Source organism: Aplidium turbinatum, chromosome 5, assembly GCF_918807975.1.
Source record: "Aplidium turbinatum chromosome 5, kaAplTurb1.1, whole genome shotgun sequence".
NCBI classification, from domain to species: domain Eukaryota; kingdom Metazoa; phylum Chordata; class Ascidiacea; order Aplousobranchia; family Polyclinidae; genus Aplidium; species Aplidium turbinatum.
In genome coordinates this window covers 31312164-31331584 of record NC_137476.1, presented here as the reverse complement: position 1 = coordinate 31331584, position 19421 = coordinate 31312164, and the positions used below count along the sequence as shown (strand labels likewise).

The following is a 19421-nucleotide window of genomic DNA, read 5'->3' as shown; positions in this document are numbered from 1 at the left end:
CCAACGGTTCTGCTAGCACCCCCAACTATAACTAACCTCCGCCTGCTACAGTACATGTTGTATTATATTGATGATTTATTCAGTTCAGTTCAGTTGTTTTTATTTCTGACCATCATATCAAAACAATACACGTCAACATAGCAAAGGTCGAGAAAAAGGTAGAAGCGACAAAACGCGAACGTTAAAAACGTGCTTGTGACCGAAGTAAGTTATTGAGTTGAAAAAAAAATTTGGCACGGTCCAACACCTTAGCCAAATGCCCACCATTTATGGTGGGCATTTGGCTACGCTACCGTATATTGAGCACTTCATACCCATAGCACTCAAGTCTAGGTGATCAAATTGGGAGGTGCTAGCATCCTCGGACCTCGGTTGAGAAACGTGTACCTGGACGGCCAAACCAGAAGCGTTGTACAGGCAAGCACTTTGGATCACTTTTAATCAAAACAACAACAAAATACAAGTTTACGAACATTCGTCATTAACGCGCCACTTTAAACTTTCGCTAAAATCCAACCAACATGGCGGCATCTTGTGCCGAACATGAGGGAATGTCACCCAGCCTGCGTTTTCCAAACAAATCCGTCATTTGACGTTGAATCAATTTAAAAATGACGGATCTTGCTGTCTGTCATTGTAGATGTTATTCATTAAAACCACTCGCCAACACAATTTCTTAATGAGTTTATATCTTACTTTTGCAAAGTTAAACCGATATTAACGCACAGTAAGAATAGATGAAGCATTTTCCTTTGAGTGTGATATGGGCACGCAGTCCTGGAGTCCAATCAGATTGAACACATAGACTCGATTCTTTCGTAAGGGGACAAAAATTATACTTTCTCGTGCATTCAACGGACATCAAAAAGTACAAACTAAATTATAACACCAAAAACATTTCATGTCTGTTCACTTGACTTAAATTAACGTTGCACTTATGTTATGACTCAGATTTGAAAAATCGATCGTTTGTGCCAATTCATTGCCAACCTTGCTCTTTAACATTTCTTGCAAAAGCAAATGTTAGGCTTGGTAAAAAAAAAAACAACGCAAATTGATAAATGGTTTCGGATGTAATTATGCAAGACCTGTCAAAATTAAATCAGTTAATAAACCTGGGTACAACACCCACTAAAACAAAAGCGTTAATGTTCTAACAGCAGAGTCAGAATTAGGGTTCAAATTAACGCAGGTGTCGGCTGTTCACTATAAGTATTAACGCATCGGTTGTTGAAAATTGTCCAATGTCCATACAATCAAAATCAATTCACTAGACTGGAAATCAAGAGCGCCACATTGTCGCGACAACTGTAGAAAAAAAGTTCGTGAAGGTGGAGCACAACCTCGCAAGTCTTGAGAAAATGCAGCCCACTTTCATTTGACTGACGACAAAGTCCCAGAAAGCAAACTGACTTGCTGTTTGGAGCCTTTCACCTTTCCAAAACTCTTCTGAAGATGTTTCAGACTTTGCCGTTATAAGAATAATCCACAAAAATCGTGGTTTCGAAAACAAAGTGCAAAATCCACTATTCCGATGTGCACTCATGCATGAAAACGTTGAATGGAAATTACAGATTTCACAAAGAAGAATCGTAAAAGCGCAAGTGACGTCATTTGGTTGCCATGGCAATCATTCATAAGCAGGTTTGAGTGATGCAGACTGTGAGCGCTGGAATCAAAAGAGGCGGATTAGAATTTTCATTACAAAATCAGATATAACCTTTTTATACAATTGCATCGTCTCATCGTATAAGTTACCACGATTCTTACTCTGATTATACAAAGTGAATAAAAAAATTGACAATGTAGCTTCATGCAGCTGGGTTATATTTTTAAAATATTCCAAGAGATAAGTTTTGACGAAACAGATTATAAAGTTTTGTCTTAGTAAAAAATGAAGCAGAATTTATTTATTTATCAAAGTTTTTTAGTTAAGTGTTATTATTGTTTTTTATTTATTTATCAGAAGTAATTGATTTATCAAGTGCTGCCGGACGTACCAGTTTGCGGCGTATGTTTGATGGCATCGGGTCGTCTTCCGTGAAAATCTCATTCCTTTCAAAGTCAATCAGCAACCCGTCTTCAAATTCAACCTGTGGATTGAAGGAATGGTTATTAGGGAAGTATCAAAGTTGCGTGGCCGCACGGTGAGAGCGCCCGCAGGCGTCCCGAACGACACAAGGTTCGACACCGCCCCAGAGCAAGACAAGTTTCATCTTATAAATGAAAATAAACACCGAAGTTGGCCTCCTGTACTTTAATACGCTTACCTAAATCGTCAAAAAAAACAAGCATATCTTCAACATTTTCAGCTGACAAACTATTTCTATCTATAGAAATACATACACAAACTTGGGTACGCACTACGGTATAAAAAAAACCGCAGTTTTCTTAAATGTTGAAGATAATCATAACAAAAATTGATTAAAAAATTATTGATAAAAAAAAGTGACTAAAAAGAATAAATAAAATAATTAGATAAATGGATAAAAAAAATTGATAAAAAAACAATGCACAGGAAAATGACAATATGCACAGGAAAATGTCTGTCTTTCTACAATACGAAAAGGAAGTTACGTTCGGTGAGACAAGTCCCTTTGTTTTAGGAAGTAAAAAACTCTTCAATTGGGGAAAGGTGTGCACTCCAGATCAGATTCAAAGCCATGATGAAAAAAAAAATAGTTTAAAACCGAAGAGTTCGAGTTCGCATTATCGGTAAGGAAATTGATACCTGTATTGTTTCTTGCACTGAATTGCCTCTGTACTCTGCTTCGTATATCTCACCGTCCGTCCATTTCACCTCGACCATGCTGCCCACAACAGGGGATTCCCCACTCGACCAGTCGTGGCTCTGTGACAAAAAGGTGACAGCTGAAACGTATTATACGTTCGCATGATGCCTAGATACGTTAAAATAACGTATGTACGGTCCAGTACCGGTTTAAGACGCTCACATAAAAACAGTTTGAATTTTGACAAGCTCGTTCAAAACCAGCTTCAATCAGCGGCGGTTTGCAAAGGGTTCTTTTTACCTCTAGATTTCAGTTTGTTGAAGGAGTTTTTTTGCGAGGAACACTCAAATGAAAACTACACTTTTGAACTGTGGCCGATCCTGAATGGATTGGAAAGTTACGCAAAAGTTCCAAAATCCAATGTCAGAGTGAAACAATCTTTCACTTACGACCAAATCTTGCGAGTACAGATTGTCACTCCAAGAGTTGTCTTTGAAATTGACTTTATAGAAAGTTTCTTTCTTGAGCTTTTTAACAACAGCGTGGTAGTACTTCCCGTTCTTGTGCTTGGCTAGAACGTACCGGTCCACTTCGACTGCTTTCTGGGGCTCCTGGCAGGTAAGTGGTGATTGATTAATAAAAGTTAGCGCATTATATGTTAAATGACATACTGAGTATTTTAGAGCAGACAAATTGTAAAATTATAAGTTTCAGTAATACTGAACCCATACTTTTGTAATAAAATCTAAAATTATTCTTTAAAAAAAGCAACTGGATTTGTTTTGTAATTCAACAAAAACAAAAGAGAACTGCTATCACTTGGTCAAGTGAAAGGTAAAGGTCATGCCTGTACTAGGTACCAAGCATAGTGGGATAAGATAAGCTTTTCGTTATGTAAAGCCTTCGGCACGAATAAGTGCAGGGTGACCAGTTTTCGCCTTTCCTTCAGCAACTACGCCCACCCAATTTATTACACCCTGGGTAAAGGTGAGCGGTGTTAATTAACAACCAGCTTCAGCCGGGTACCGAATCAGGGTAGCTTGATTGGAAAGTAAACGCCATATCAGCTGAAACATCTCCCCTCTTGGCAAGTACGTTGAGCAATCGAACTTTTGCTTAGTATCTAAAAAGAAGATTGCAACTAAAAGATTAGACTTACGACTTTCCCTTTCGTCCTGAGCATTGTGTGCTTGTGGCAGTGGACGTAGACAGGGAAGGGCCAGTTTCCAGGCTCGATGGGAATGCCAGCTGCATGGGCACAGGTGGCATGGAAAGCCACAGTACATCTGCCTGAGCAGCACTGAAGACAAACACCCGAGCACCGGTGGCTCTTCTTCCGATATACACATTTCTGAGAGTAAAACAAACTTTTTTATGCTGCATTTTTTGCGGTACTATTCATTTTCACTGATTGTAAGTTTTTTAACAATGACAATATGCACAGTTGCACACTGAAATGTCAAGACAAGATAAATTAATATTACTGTATTAGATGAGCAAGTATTCTAAATCCTAAAAAACTACTCTGTTTTAAATATTCTGTAGCAAAAGTAGTGCTTTTGAAAAACCTATAAAAGTATGGATTGAAAAACCAAAACATCCAAAAACGAGGCTACTACGAAAACAAAAGTTAATTCATCAAACATAGGCATACTTATAAATGCAATGCAAAAATACTGAGGTTTAGCTTCATTTAAAACTTGAGAGAGTCATTTTGTTTAGTCAAAAAATGCATGCCATTTTACCAGCTTGAGTCTCTTTGCAGGCAATTTCGAAACGTTGATTCCGCTCCTACGCACAGTGTCTTCGAAGTAGACCTCAGGGATGGCGATAGCACATACCACATGGGCCCAGTTAAGGCCGGTGCTGATCCGTTTCAGAGCGCCACCTCGGTTGCAGCAAAGGCTGCATCTCTGCAACGTTACCGCAATTACATGGTGGTGTTACCGATTCTAGATCACTCTCAAATGTAAGGATTCGGGACTAGTGCTTAATAGTGGGAGACGAAAAGGTAAAGAGTGATTGGGAAAACAGACAAACTCCTCCAAAAGAAGTTCAATTTCCATCATGCTACTTGGACACAGCGTGATGTAATACCTTCTCCATTGCGATTTGTACTGCACCAGTCAAGTAAAACGGACCTGTAGCTGGGGGTGAGCTCTATGGGATTATTGTTGGTGTTGGGGGAGGGTAAAAGTGACTTCAAATAAATCGCATGTCAATGGGTGGTTGCGGTAAGTTGATGGGAAGATTGGAAACCACGATGGAGGGAGGCGTTAACACTTTAACAGCTCCTCCAAAGTTGACATGAAGTAATTTGTTGAAGAAGGCTGAGTGTTGTAGATGGGAAGACCAACCACCACATGCAACCACATGCCAAAGTTGTCCTGAAAAAAATTCACATCTCTTCTACAGAGCCTTGAACCATACTTGACGAAAATCAAAAAAATACTACGATGAAGAGTATGACTCACAGCATTCCAAGTTTTCTCTGAGCAGCGATTGCAAGTCCACACGGGAGCGTTCACATCATCACCGGACGTGTTTTCTGATTCAGGAGGATCAACAACTCCATAACAAGATGCATGGACCTGCACTTGGCACACACAACACTGAAGCAATGGTGACTTTCCATCTTTGTCTGCAAAGAACCATCTACAAAGTTACCAAGCTATGAAAAAATAGTCACAACAGGACAGTCGATGAAGTAAAAGTATCCTCGGACTGACAAAGCCTCTTTGGAAACTTACTCCTGGTAGTTACGCATACTTGCAGAAGTTTTCAACCACTAACGCTAGCGCGATCGACGAAATTGACACAGTGGAGTGTACGCTAGTAAAGATATAGTAATTCAACTTCAATTTCTTTTTTATTCAGGTATATGTCTGGTGGCTGATGATTTAAATTTAAAAAGTGAATGGGAAGGCATGGAAGCCAATCTTCGTGTCCACATTCAGGTATGCCTTTAATTGTCTTACCAAAGACCCAGCCGCACGCTCTCGAGCGGTGTCGAACAAGCACCCTTTCGAGCGTCATACTAGGGCTCTCACCCCTAGGTTATGCAGCCTTACTTATTTCATTTGACACGTGGACTACTAAACATTTCAGAACTTACAAGCACTAACTGAGAGTTGAATCAAAGTCGCCTGATGTTTGTTTCTTTCATCACATAAACGTGTCGGCATTAATAGCGAAGGGCATGCAATCCGTGCATGCTTCTACCCAGACGACAAATCAGTGTTTTTTCATTGATTCAACGTATACAGACGTTGAATCAATGTGAAAACGACATTTGCTGTCTAGGTACATCATTCCTTACCCAGCAGCTGGCATTCCGCAAGAGGTGAAGGGTTGTTCACATTTGATGCAAAGCTAACTTCAGGAATAAGTGGAGCAGTGCGATCACCAGCAACATGCTTTGGTCTTCCTGGAGGAGCAGGGGGAATGGATGCAAGAATCCCGTTAACAGTCGATACATCGGTTTGGGGGGTCTAGCAAAAAACAGTTACAAGAAATTAACAAAATCAGAATTTCGAAGTAAAATTTAAATTTTTGCAACAGAGAATATATAGGCATGACCAGACCTCGAAATTCGTTTTTGTTGACGGCGGACAAACGTGTCCGGTCTGAGCAGCTATCTCGGCGGACAAATTAAGTCTCACGGCGGACACACCAGTTTTAGCGTCGATTGTCGTGCTTTATTCACTTTATCTTGAAAATTCTTCGCCATTTGAGAACTATAGCTACGGTTTAGAAGGCTTTTTAAAATTTCAGCAAAGTCACTCTGAAAGGCTTTCAGACCAACGACGTGCGCTTGAAGAGTCAAAGCGCCGTGTCGCTGCTCAATACGCCGCATAACTGATTGACTTTCGCCGAACGAGGTCGCGCGGCTTCTTGCGTCACAATGCTTTGGCACGAGTCGGAAAAACTTCTACGCTAACGCTACTATTTTCTGCTGTGCAAAGTTTCACTAGTCCTTTATCTTTAAGTTTATTTTTGCGTGTCATGTGAGCGAAAGTGAATTTTCCCTGGGCCTTTTCTTTCTTACAGTAATACCAAAACTTCACAAATTTTGCTGTAATAGCTTACTGAACTCGTATAATCTAATTTTGTAACCAACCTTGCCGTATCAATATTACTAGGAGATCAAAGCCAAATATTGTGACGTAAAACTTGAACAAAGTTGCGCTGATTAGTGTAGAAGTACCGGTACTCCCATCGATTCTTAGCGAAGAATTCACCTGAGTTGTTACCCTGATTCAATGTCATCAATTGTTGAAGCAACGTAAAAATCGAACGTTTTCCTGCTTGTATGGAAGCTACCCAGATAACATAATCTATCATTTTTACATTGATTCAACGTCTGCGTCTACATAGAATTAATATAAGAATGATAGATTTTGTTGTCTTGGTGAGAAATACAGTATTCACATTTTCTAGATGCGCGCTAGAATACGCGGGAAATTATATTCTTGCAACAATTGTTAGTACTATGCAATGACGATTTGTATCGCTAGTTCCTGAGTTATTTCTCGGCGGACAAATATGACCGATCTAAATGGTACTTCCCGCGGACATCACATGCTGTGACGGCGGACATGACCGCCGTGTCCGCCGTGAATTTCGAGGCCTGCATGACAGAGACGGCTGCAGTCAATTTGAAAATGCCCTGGCTTCTGTAGGTTGCTAAAATGTAGTGCAATGATAGAGATCATCATCCAAAACCGGTTTTCCACGAAGGAAGAAACAGGCTGTTGAGGTTACTTCGACAACAGTGATTCCATCTACTTATAGCCGATATCACAGTATAAGCAAGTAGCATCACAGCATAATTGACGTCGCATTTAACTGTTTCTGTGACGTTTCTGATCAGAAACAAACTTGATTAGTTTTCGTTTCCAAAGCTTGGTGCAATGGCTGCGCCTTTGGCACCTCAATGGCAAAAACAAAGTTAATTTCTCAATTTCTGAAATAGGAGTTAGAACAGCATTTTCACTATAATAATCGAAAGGCTCAGCTGTCTGTTAAGACGTCAAAACGTCTTCGGTAGTTCAAAACAAAGATTAGAATGTTTGATTTGTTAGCTTTTGAATTAGACAGAACAGCATATTTTTAATACCATGATGATATGTACCAGTAGATCTAAATCACGAAAAAAACCGTGGATTCAGATGACGCTAAATCAGCTGAAACTAATGGGTTAAATGTAAGTGTCATAGAACTTAATCGAAAATAGATAAGAAAACATTCAACATATTTGTATAACAAAATTTCCTTTCCAAGAACGCTGAAGTTTTGAAGAGTTAGGAAAACGGGTAAGTTGAAGCTGAAATAAATTGAAATCATTGCGCCAATTATGTTCTATGTGAGTTACTCCACCTAAGTCACGTCAACCAAACTCCAATGATATGGAAGCTTTCTTACCAGATGGTAAGGTTTGAAAAGCGAGCACACCGCGCAGTGAGGGAAATGCCTCGCTATGGTTTCATTGTAAAGCAACTCGTCTTTAAAGCAGGGTTTCCCTTCCGGTTTTCGTTCTTTCTTTTCTTTTTTGGAAACAGGAACCGATTCTGTTGAAACAAAATTTACCTGACACATCTGAAGTTTTTAGACAAAGTTTTAAGAGCTACAATCAAGCAAAAAAAATACTGTCCGTCACAGAGTAGACATATTACAACTATTTTCGGATAAACTATGTGAACGTAATACACTGAAACTTGAGTTAAAGGGGAAAAGACCCAAAAATTAAATGGAAAAACTATTTAAAACATTGTAGGTAAACGGCTACAATAAAAAGCATTGAAAGACTGATTGCAGATAAAACAATGCTGCTCCATAGATACCAATCATCAAAAAGAAGACAAACACTGAACATCCGTGGGTTAAAAGTCCCCCAAGATTCAATTAAAACACTTTCATATCCTTTAAATATTGTGACATAAGTAACAAGCCTGGCACAGAGATAGACGATTTAAGGTAAACGCAAGTCACACTCACAGATAAGTTTTTGCTAAGCGATCAAGTGCTTCCACCAAAAGAAGAGCAGCTACCTGCTCTCTATAAACCCACGGGCCCCAGAAGCTAAACAAAAAAGACTTCCAACAACACGTCGTTTTTTTTTTAATTCAACTGCACAGACCAAGATTTGAACCAGAGATGTTGGATCAGCTGACAAGCTACCTACCTCCATCAACGCCGCAATGTCCACGCTTCACGAGGATGTTTGGGCTGGTTTTCTTTGGAACCTTCTTGGTGACCGGGTGGCGCCGCTTCAAACTGGATTGAGCCGGAATACCGGAATCTAATTGTTGAAATAATGCTCATCATATCGGAAAGAAAATTGGTTGTGAAAACACAGCCAGTGTCACAACCTACGGTCCAATATTGAAAGACTAATAAAATTATTAATAAAGTTCAAACAAAATTAAGTACGAATTCTCAGTTGGAGATTGGCATGTTAAAAAAACAAACTTTAAATCTGTGGTAAGCAAATGTATAGAAACACAGAAAGCACCTTTAACAACCAGGGGATTTTTACTGAGGATTTCCAGTGGTAAATTTGATATATGTTCACACTGTACAGAACAGCTTGCTGAGCTGAGGTCAGAGTTTAGCTGAAGAATTGATTTTGAAGCTGTGCCTTCTTCCATGGAAGATATTAAGGAAGAGTCGGTGATGGAGTGCTTGTTCAAAGTCCGCTCCGCGTCATCTTCAGAAGAAATCGCCTTTGCGGACGATTTTCTCCGAGTACCAGTCTTCACGCGATCAAACAAACACGTTTTTGGGATGGTATATGAAGATGGAAGGTCCACAGGATAATCGGATGCACTTGTTATTAAAGACGAGGGGTCTTGAGATGATGTGGAAGGGATCGATTCCTGTTTGATTCCTCCTCTTACAATGGGAGTGCAATCAACCTTTTGGATAACTTGCTGTAACTTAGCAGAGTTTATAATTGGTCTCTTTTCCTTCATTTTCTTATTTTTTTGAGAAGACTTCTTTGGAGATATGGAGCCAGACCTAAACAAATAAACACAATCGTCAAACACAGTCTCCGAAACCTGATTAACAAAAGCACGATTTAACGATAGACCATTAAGTGTGAAGAGAAAGAAAGACGTAGATAAAATTGCATTAAACCAACAGCATCAAAAACTGCAGAGCGAGTTACATGTCTTAATTGTCTCAGTAAACCACCTTCACTCCTTCAGTATAGCAAATTGTCTCTACTATTCCAAATGGTAGCACAGACAAGTCAAGAAGTCTGTGGTGCTGACCAACAGTTGAATGAATCAAAATTCATAAAAATGTCACAGATATTATACTTGTTACTTACGTTTTATGCTTTGACGTAGTTTTGTCTTTTCTAGGCTTGGTGATCTTCTTTAGGAAGGTGGAAATATCGTGGAGGCGTCTGTAATCATGAAAAGTTTATGTCAAAATATTTTGCTTTGTTCATACTTAAAAAAGCTTAGGATATGAACTTCTCAGCTTAATGCTTCCATTTGTAATGCAGCTGATATCAGGAATATGAGTGTTTGGTAGGCCACATTCGCATACCTAACGTGTACATCTGTAAGTAATGTGCTGATGGACTATTAAGTTTCTTGGAAAGAGCTTGTTAAGCGTGACCTTTTAGCCCTGAACATGGACTCTGCCAACCCAACAGGCCGTGATGTGTGGAGAGGAAGGTTTCGCTCTCAACAGACAGACACTCAGACAGGCCACATCCTCAACATGAGGATTAATTCATGGTCTGTATTTAATCAAAATTGGTTGATGATGATGTTTCTAGTTTAAAACACTAAAACTTTTCTGACACTTTCAAGACTCTTCCTCATCATAAAACTTTTGAAACAAATACGGAGATCAACGACACCAATACCAAAAAATGGAGCTTTTGTTGACAGATAATGTTGCCGTACCACAAACATATAAAAGTGAGTAAAACAATAAGGTTTAACAGCATTGATCTAAACACAAAAAAAACACAAAATAACCATAATGTTTACATCATAAGTATGGCCAAGAACAGTTGGTAATTTGGTATCTTTTACTTTTATTTAAATTTCCTGATGAGGACACTACAAAAGCCTAAAACCTTCATTTTTTTGTATTTATTTTATAAGTTCGAACTGAAGTCTTTTAAACCCTGTGGTGGCCTGAGTGTTTATACTTTTAGTACCAAAAGAAAGACAATTTAAAAAAACTGATTAGCAAATCAAAAAACTTCACACCTGAACTCTTCCACCCTCGTCTTCCAGGAGGGAAAAGGCTTGTTCATATCAGGAGCGAGAGGAATTTCATGGTAGGATAGTTTGATTTCGTTCTTTTTCGTCTTCCAAGACTCATATTGGTCAGGCTGAGTACAAGTAATTGTGTGCGTTTTATTGATTCACTTCCAAGATGTTAGCATGTTATTTAGAAATACCTTGCATTAAATCAAAGTTTTCTATCATGAATATGACTTGTTTCAAAAGTGCATGACGCAAAATTGACCTTTAAAACCACAGTAGACACTAACATATTTAAGATAAGAAATGTATGTTGAGATGATAACTTTTTAAAGTATGATTTGCCCTGAAAAAAGAAAGGCGATGTTTGGATTGTGTTTACATCGTGAGAAAAAGGCGGCAACTTAAAGGCAAGTTCTTTCATCTCAATCTCTTTTTGCAACAAAATCCACACGCAAAATAAAGAAATCCAGAAACGGCTTCAAGATTCGTGGGTCTCACCTGAAAGAGCTGAACGAACAAGTCCATATCTATAGTGACAGTGTCATTTCGGCAAGTGCACTTTTCGGCGGATTTGCCGTAATTTATCCACCGTTCGGAAGCGAAGTTTGTGGACTCGGCGCAATTGAAGCCATGATTGAAGCCAGCGTGATAACCATACGGAAAGGTGATTATAAACTCGCCAGCTTCTTGAGTGACCTGATACAGAAAAAAGGTAAATGCAAATGCTGAGTATGTTATCACACTTTAAGTTTCAGGATAATGCTTTCACAATACTTGAGTGACATGAGTGTAAATGTAGAAGTGGCGGAATAAGGTTATTTCGATTGCTTTCTATCACCAATGACTTTCACTCCTTGTACTTGTACTGTATGATCAGCGGGACACAACAATGCACCACACACAAAATTTAAAAAACAATGAGTAGGCTACATTGATTCATCGTCTGCAAACGTTGAATCAATATAAAAAAAGGTTGATTTGTTGTCTGGGATGTTTATATGACTTTTATTTGAGCTTTCAGTGGTAAATCTTTAAAAAAAAACTGGTTTTATGTTTTGTACTGATGATTGTTTTATGTTCTGTACATTATTATTGAGAGTACTGTTTTGGAAACACGTGAAAAAAGAATCAAGAACATACCTTATCCACCGGTATTCCGTACTGTCTCAATATGAATGGTGAAATTAAAGTCATTTTATGCCTTAGAAAGGAAGAGCAGTTCGACTTATCATTCGGGTAGAATCCAGCCGCCAATCTTTCCAAGCGTTTTCCATGTTCGGGCGGAATGGCATACCTGAAAATTGATTTATTGAGTACATTCGATTTGAGATGTGCAGAAATTCTCTCTATGAATATACACAGCTCCAACGACACTTTAGTCTACTTGCTTTTAAGATCAAATGTGTAGCAAGTGTTTTTTTGTGTATCGTGTCCTCTAAATTTGTAGGCCTACACCAAAAGCCACTCACCATGATTTTGGAGCTCCAAAATGAACATAGTTTATGCTATACAAGTCCATGTCCTCTGTATGCCATGCAAAGGTAGTTTTCCACATTCCAAAGTACAAGTAAGCTGTATTAACCCCCTCAATCTTAACCCCTGAGTCTCGCTCAATCACATCGAGCAAAGTATTCAGTCTAGCAACATTCCATACTTCTACGTTCTGTGAAAAAAAAAAATTCTGTAAGTTATTTGCAAATAGTCTGTTCTATTCATTGTTTCATGGATGGACTTAACATAAATGTTTTAACAAAAAAGTACAACATTTTTTCAATTAGTATTATGGTTGTTGCGCTCATTTACCCAGTAGTTATGTTTCACACATCGAAATGTTGAAAAAGAAAATAAATAAACCTAAAAAGCAGGTTTCAACTCCGTAACTGGACAAATAAGCTATGTAAAAAGACAACAAAATAACATGGCTCCGAGCAACAAACCAGACATAGAACACATTTAGGATAAGGACACAATTACCTTAACAACAAGGATAGCTTCTAACAAGGACATATTTAAGGCAATTCAAATGCTCATAAATACGATTACATTAAGTCTATGGCTCCAGCTTGAGACTAGGGAGAACCGTTGCAACTCAACACTCTGGCAAGAAACAGTTTTGATGGAAAAGAACCGTGACAAAGCAATGAGAATAAGCAAAGTTCAGCAAATGATACACTCACAAACCTCATCATACAAAGAGCCACTGATGTCGGCTCCGTAGATAGCCGAGTTAAATGTGATGTTTTTCCAATAAACTCTTTCTAGTTCACTGTAGCTTTCATAAAATGGGGGCTCATAGCGAGGTGTGTTTGTTAAACGACGAAACTCTTTGACTGTGACAGGTTTTCGTTGTATGTTGTACTGGAAAGATATCAAGTAAATAATTCATAAAACGAAACAGAAACTTCAGTAATGCTACCCTACGATTATTTTTAAAAACAATTTTTTTTTTTTAAAGAACTCACTCAAAAACTTACTTAATGCGATCTCACAACCCCTGTAAATTGTAAAAGCGACGCATTGCACGATTCTTAAAGCTTAATCTGTGTTGATGAATAGCACTTTATAGTATCAAGGTGCAACAGGCAAATTCTGAAAACTTTAACAATTAACATTATATGTTTGAAAAATCTAGATGTGACTTACTTGTGTGAACAGCCCTTTCTGCCCAGAAACAACTTGTTCAATTGGAGCAGGAATTACCAAATTGTCAATATTGTCATAACTCTTTCTTGGAACCCACTCCTTCGGAGGAATCACCTGTAGGAAAAACGTTGGTACAATTGAATTGCTGTATCACAAGCTAAAATGTCATAACAGCTTGTTGAAATACCAAACTAGTACTCTTCCACATTTACTTCTAGGTAAAAATAATATTTTAAAGATTTTAAGTTTTGCTAAGTCAAGCCTTCTGATGCCATTGATTGAGACTTCAGTGCTTAAATCACACACCCACCATCTTGGGAATAAACCCTTGCTTAATGCTTGTTGGATGCAACAAACATTTTGAATACCGTACCAGTGAAACTAATAATAATGGCACCAGAAGAAAATATGTTCATACAGCTTTAAATAATATTAATAAGGTACTTTTCTTTCATACTGTAAACACTGTAAAATTTTGTCCCAATACCTCAGTTGATTGAGCTCTCAACTTTGTGAATAAGGAAACAATCAAATCAAGCTGGCTCTCAAGGTGTGAGCTTGAGCAATGAACATAAAGGACAGATTTTTATTTAGAGAAACCTATTGGATGGAATAATTTACAGATACAACAACATTTTAACAAGCGAAAATGTTACTCTGTCAAACTAAGTGAACAAAGCCAAACTAAGCCTTTGCCTTTTTCGAAATAGCATTGTTATGCTTATGCAGCACAGCTAGGTCATAACACAGATATAACAATTTTGACTTTTGAGACACTGACGTGGAGAGGCCATTTCAAAGATAATTCGTTTTGATGACAACCCTTAAAGTGTGGACTCTGCAAAAAATCACAGGCCTCGAAATTTGTACTTTTTTCCGGCGGTCAAGCACGTCCTACCGGATTGGCCCTTTCAGCGGACATTTAATATCTCAGCCAGATATATTTTTTACATGTAGATTTTGCACAAAATCATACTACAGTTATTGTGTAGTCGTGTTTGTAGAAGAAGATTTTCTACAACAGAATAACTCTGCAATGGTTGATGGCTTAATTAACCGACCCTGAAGTATACTGGAGTAGATTGCTTGCAAATAAATCAGTGCGTTAATGACAGTCGTGTAATGATGCAATAAACACAATTGAAAACAGCAATCCAAATTTCCTTATTACAAAAGCAACTACGATCACTTATTCCATGGTTTTCGTGTTATAGAATCGTTGTGCCAAGCGATTACTGCCGGCCCGGGGTTGTAAATCTCCGAAATGGCCCGATTCGGTGAGTACGATTCGGTGAGTCCGATTCGGTGAGAGCCTTTTTCGGTGAGAGCCCTATTCGGTGAGTTTTTTTTTTAAATTATTGCGCGCCGTAGCCTAATTTCATTGCCGTTATAGGGTTAGGGGATAGGGGGTTGGGGGGTTTTGGGGTTGGGGGTATTGCCGTTATAGGGTTAGGGGGTAGGGGTTAGGGGATAGGGGTTAGGGGGTTGGGGGTTTTTGGGGTTGGGGGTTTTTGGGGTAGGAGGTTTTTGGGGTTAGGGGGTATGGGGGTTTTTGGGGTTTGGGGGTTTTTGGGGTTGGGGTTTTTTGGGGTTGGGGGTTTGGGGTTGAGGGTTTTTGGGGTTGGGGGTTTTTGGGGGTTGGGGTTTGCGGTTTTGGGGTTGGGGGTTTTTGGGGTTGGGGGTTTTTGGGGTTGGAGTTTTTGGGGGTTTGCGGTTTTGGGGTTTTTGGGGGTTTGAGGGTTTTTTGGTTTTTTGGGGGTTTTTTGGGGGTTTGAGGTTTTTTTGGGGGTTGGGGGTTTGGGTTTTTTTGGAGGTTTGGGGTTTTTGGGGGTTTGGGTTTTTTTTGGGGTTTTTTGGGGGTTTGGGGTTTTTTGGGGGTTTGGGGTTTTTTGGGTTTTTTTGGGGTTTTTTGGGGTTTTTTGGGCGTTTGGGTTTTTGGGTTAGGGGGTTTGGAGTTAAAGGGCGGGGAAACCCAAATTCACTTTTTGCGAGTTTTTTGTTTCAGCGTGATGTCATTGTGTACAACATGCGTTTTAGCAAAAAAAAAATCCAAATTTTGTTTCCCTCGTCTCGCTAAGGCCGCTTTTGTTTGATACCCGTTTGTGAGGTCTCGCGCGCATCAAGCTGTGATTCTGTTCGCTGTGACGTCACAAGGTACATATAGTTGTGGCCAAAAACTTTAAGACCAGACTTGATTTATGACGATTTTTGCATTACTTCAAAATACTGCATCATATATTGTTTCAGTTGCATCATCTTTATGCATCATCTTATATCTGATGCAGTATTTTGAAGTAATGCAAAAATCGTCATAAATCAAGTCTGGTCTTAAACTTTTGGCCACTATATGTACCTTGTGACGTCACAGAGAACAGAATCACAGCTTGATGCGCAACGAGACCTCGCAAAAGGGTATCAAACAAAAGCGGCCCTAGCGAGACGAGGGCAACAAAATTTGGATTTTTTTATTGCTAAAACGCATGTTGTACACAATGACATCACGATGAAACAAAAAACTCGCAAAGTTAATTTGGGTTTCCTCGCCCTTTAAGGGTTTTAATTAGGCTACGGTACCCGATAATTTTCAAAAAAAAATTCAAAAAAATCACCGAATAGGGCTCTCACCGAATCGGACTCACTGAATCGGACTCACCGAATAGTAGCAGACCCGTAAATCTCCATGTCAGTGACATTAGTGACTCAATAGTGTTAGCCCTCAATAATGTTAGTGTTAACTAACTAACACAATTGTGTTAGTCTAACACCCTCCCTTCTGTGCAGAAATTCTATTTCTATCAGTATCAGCGTGAATAAGGTCGCCACATGCGCCTAAGCACGTGCGGAACCCAGCTGAGACTTGCTTCTCTGTGACGTTTCTTTTTAACAAACGATCAATGTAACGCAATAATCCTCAATGTTAAAATTAGAATACATATCCTGCCGAAAAGTTCAGACAACTTTATTTCAAGGCAACATTGCAAGGCGTTGAAATGATGTAAAAATGGCTACTTTTGCCATCAGCTCGTTAACCACGCCACTCTAATGTGATCTTTAAAGCAATTACCTGTACTATTATTGTTTCAGCTCCGTATTTGTTCGCGTTAAACAAACAATTGTAACAGTTCAAATTTAAAATATATTTTTGCTGCATTAGCTCTATTTTTGTCAAGAATTTTGCGGCGGTCATTTTTGACCGACCAATGAGTCGGCTTCGGCAGACATTCAAGGTCATTCCGGAGGTCATGTCCACCATGACCACCGGAATTTCGAGGCCTGAATCATAATATACAGTGCTGCTTCTGTAGAGAAATTATAGAGATTGATTAAATGGAAAGTTCCTAATATATTCGAGCTGTGGTACAGAGAAGTGAATGTACATCAGCTGTAATCTTACGATCAAATCTAGCAGAGGTCTCGATTATCGGAATAGCCCGTTTCGGAGAGTCCGATTCGGTGAGTCTGATTCGGTGAGTCCGATTCGGTGAGTCCGATTCGGTGAGTCCGATCCCTTAGCGGGGGATTTTTTCAATTTTTTTTTTAAAATTATTGGGTACCGTAGCCTAATTATCATTGCCGTTTTAGGGTTAGGGATTAGAAGTTAGGAACTCACCGAATCGGACTCACCGAATAGTAGCAGACCCCTCGATTATAGTTTAGGCCTGAACTGTGATGCATGAAGCGCTGTTTTCATTTCCAAAGACATCATACAATTCAAAGAAAATGAAGGGGTGTACCAGCAAACATCTATAGGATTGGCCCATGATACAAGAGAAGGATCCCCAGAGGATACAAACTGATATGAATGAATCAACAAGTGAATAAAAAAATAACAGTTAACCTCTCAAGTACATGTAGCTCCACACAGAGTGAAATTTACATGCCTTTTGACTCTTTTTTTTTACATCATACAATGATTGCGTTTTGTATCTTAGCACAATACAATTGTGGTAAAAAATGTGGGACTTCTGACATGGCATGAAACCACGACTTCCAAACAAACCTTTGAGCTGTTGTTATTTAAATATTTTCTTTGTCATTTGTTTTTGCAACAATGTGTGTTTTTTCATGTTACAAGCTGCATGGCCCTTCTTTGTCGTGTGAGCCTCTGGGGCTGAGAATCAATCTTTTACCACCCCACATTAAGGTTGTTCCATGACTACACTGGAAGGCTACTTGAGAGCAAACAGTCTTTGGTTTCACTATCTAAGATTGGCAGACCTTCCTCTTCCTTAGGTGGCTTGAGGAAGAGGAAGTGGTACAATCATTGATGATATAGTCTGCTCCTCGACACGACATTTACAGGAGGAGGCCATTTCCCATTGGTGTATGACACTTATCCAGTGGCTTTGTCTTAAAGCAACATAGCAGTAATCACTGAATGGGGCTACCAGTAATTAGATTGGTCGATCAGAATGGATCAGTGCATCTTAAGCAGCACTTCCTAACCAGCGGGATGCAGCCCAATGGAGGGACTGGGAGGATGAGAGCTCTTAAGAGGGTCACCAACCATTTAAAAAATATAAAATTTTGATTGAATTGATTAATTGATCAACAATTTGAGAATTGAGATGATTAATTTGTGTAGTTTGCCATTGATTGTAACAGTTTTTTATTGATTTACAGTAGTTTAACAATAAACTATTTCTTTTATCATTTTTATTTTAGTTCAGTTTTTTCAATGTTATTTATGTTGGCAAAAAACTTTACCAATCTCAGAGGGTGCCCCACAAAATTTTCAGTAAAAGTAAGCGGCGGATTGGTAAGCGTTGAAAAGCAATGGTCTTTGGTGTGAAACCAACATTACGCTGAATGACATGATGCTCGGTATTTACCTGATCAACGATTCATACTGCTAGAATGACTTGCAAGATAACAGCTAATATTTCACTATTGTAGACCTACCACATGCCTAAAATTACTCTAAATAAATAAAAGCAGCATATAAATACGAATTTTTAAGAACGTCAACATTAAAGCAGTTATCTCCAAAGTAGCCTACAGGCACAGGATTCATCTTCAAAACAACGCCTTCAAATTAACTGCACCAAACCGAGTCATTTCATACAAAACATGTGCAAAAACTAAACAACTCAAAGCCAGACAACATGATATTCACTATTCAGTATGATATAATATGATATTTAATAAATCCCTATTTATATTTGTTGTAACGATAATTTAGCAACAAACTACTGAAATAACAACCACTGAGATCAGAGGTTCATAAAAGTCTTTCTTTGAGCCAAATTTTATGTGAGATCAACTTTCTCCTCACTACATTAATGCAAATTCATTTTTTGTAGAATATGAGGTGGTAGAAATTGATTCTTTGTAGAATATGAAGTGGTAGAAATTGATTCTTTGTAGAATATGAGGTGGTAGAAATTGATTCTTTGTAGAATATGAGGTGGTAGAAATTGATTCTTTGTAGAATACGAAGTGGTAGAAATTGATTCTTTGAAGAATATGAGTTGGTAGAAATGATGTTACTGCAGTACCGTAGCAAAAATTATTGAATTAAACCATACCTTAGCAATACCAGCAAGATGTGCTCCTTGTGACTCCATGTATTGAATGTAACGAGAAAAGTCTTTAAATTCCTCCATGGTTGGTCGAAATACCATGATTTTTGGAGCATTCATAATGTATATATTATAAAAATCAAATTAACCAGCGCTTTTTAAATTGTAATTCATTAGTGCTATTCAATATAGACTACAAACTCTGCAATAAAAATGTAGCCTTGAAATCATCCTGCTTGGCACAATAAAAACTCAGTTCATGGTTAAAATCTCAGAATAGTACAGCA

The 19421-nt window shown here is 38.6% G+C and overlaps 1 protein-coding gene across 1 annotated transcript; it reads right to left on the bottom strand.

Annotated features, from left to right (window-relative positions):
- Positions 1 to 422: 422 nt before the first annotated feature.
- LOC145769901 (lysine-specific demethylase 4C-like) lies at positions 423 to 19329 on the bottom strand. The gene is made up of 19 exons (XM_082581447.1): positions 19141 to 19329; positions 13613 to 13726; positions 13151 to 13327; positions 12439 to 12632; positions 12110 to 12263; positions 11468 to 11665; positions 10970 to 11094; positions 10069 to 10146; positions 9247 to 9752; positions 8917 to 9033; positions 8157 to 8302; positions 6052 to 6223; positions 5207 to 5373; positions 4478 to 4645; positions 3892 to 4083; positions 3182 to 3343; positions 2732 to 2851; positions 2001 to 2093; positions 423 to 1669 (listed from the first exon to the last, which is right to left on the bottom strand). The coding sequence occupies exons 1-19, from the start codon at positions 19252 to 19254 to the stop codon at positions 1631 to 1633; spliced, it is 3036 nt and encodes a 1011-aa protein (XP_082437573.1). The 5' UTR covers positions 19255 to 19329; the 3' UTR covers positions 423 to 1630.
- Positions 19330 to 19421: the final 92 nt, after the last annotated feature.

Excerpts from the sequence above, each read along its gene's own strand:
- LOC145769901 (XM_082581447.1), bottom strand. The coding sequence starts at position 19,254 with ATGAATGCTCCAAAAATCATGGTATTTCGACCAACCATGGAGGAATTT. Across the intron at positions 5,374-6,051 it reads TGCGGAATGCCAGCTGCTGG|ACAAAGATGGAAAGTCACCA; the intron begins GTAAGGAATGAT and ends GGTTCTTTGCAG. Across the intron at positions 2,852-3,181 it reads TGTACTCGCAAGATTTGGTC|AGCCACGACTGGTCGAGTGG; the intron begins GTAAGTGAAAGA and ends TTTTTGTCACAG.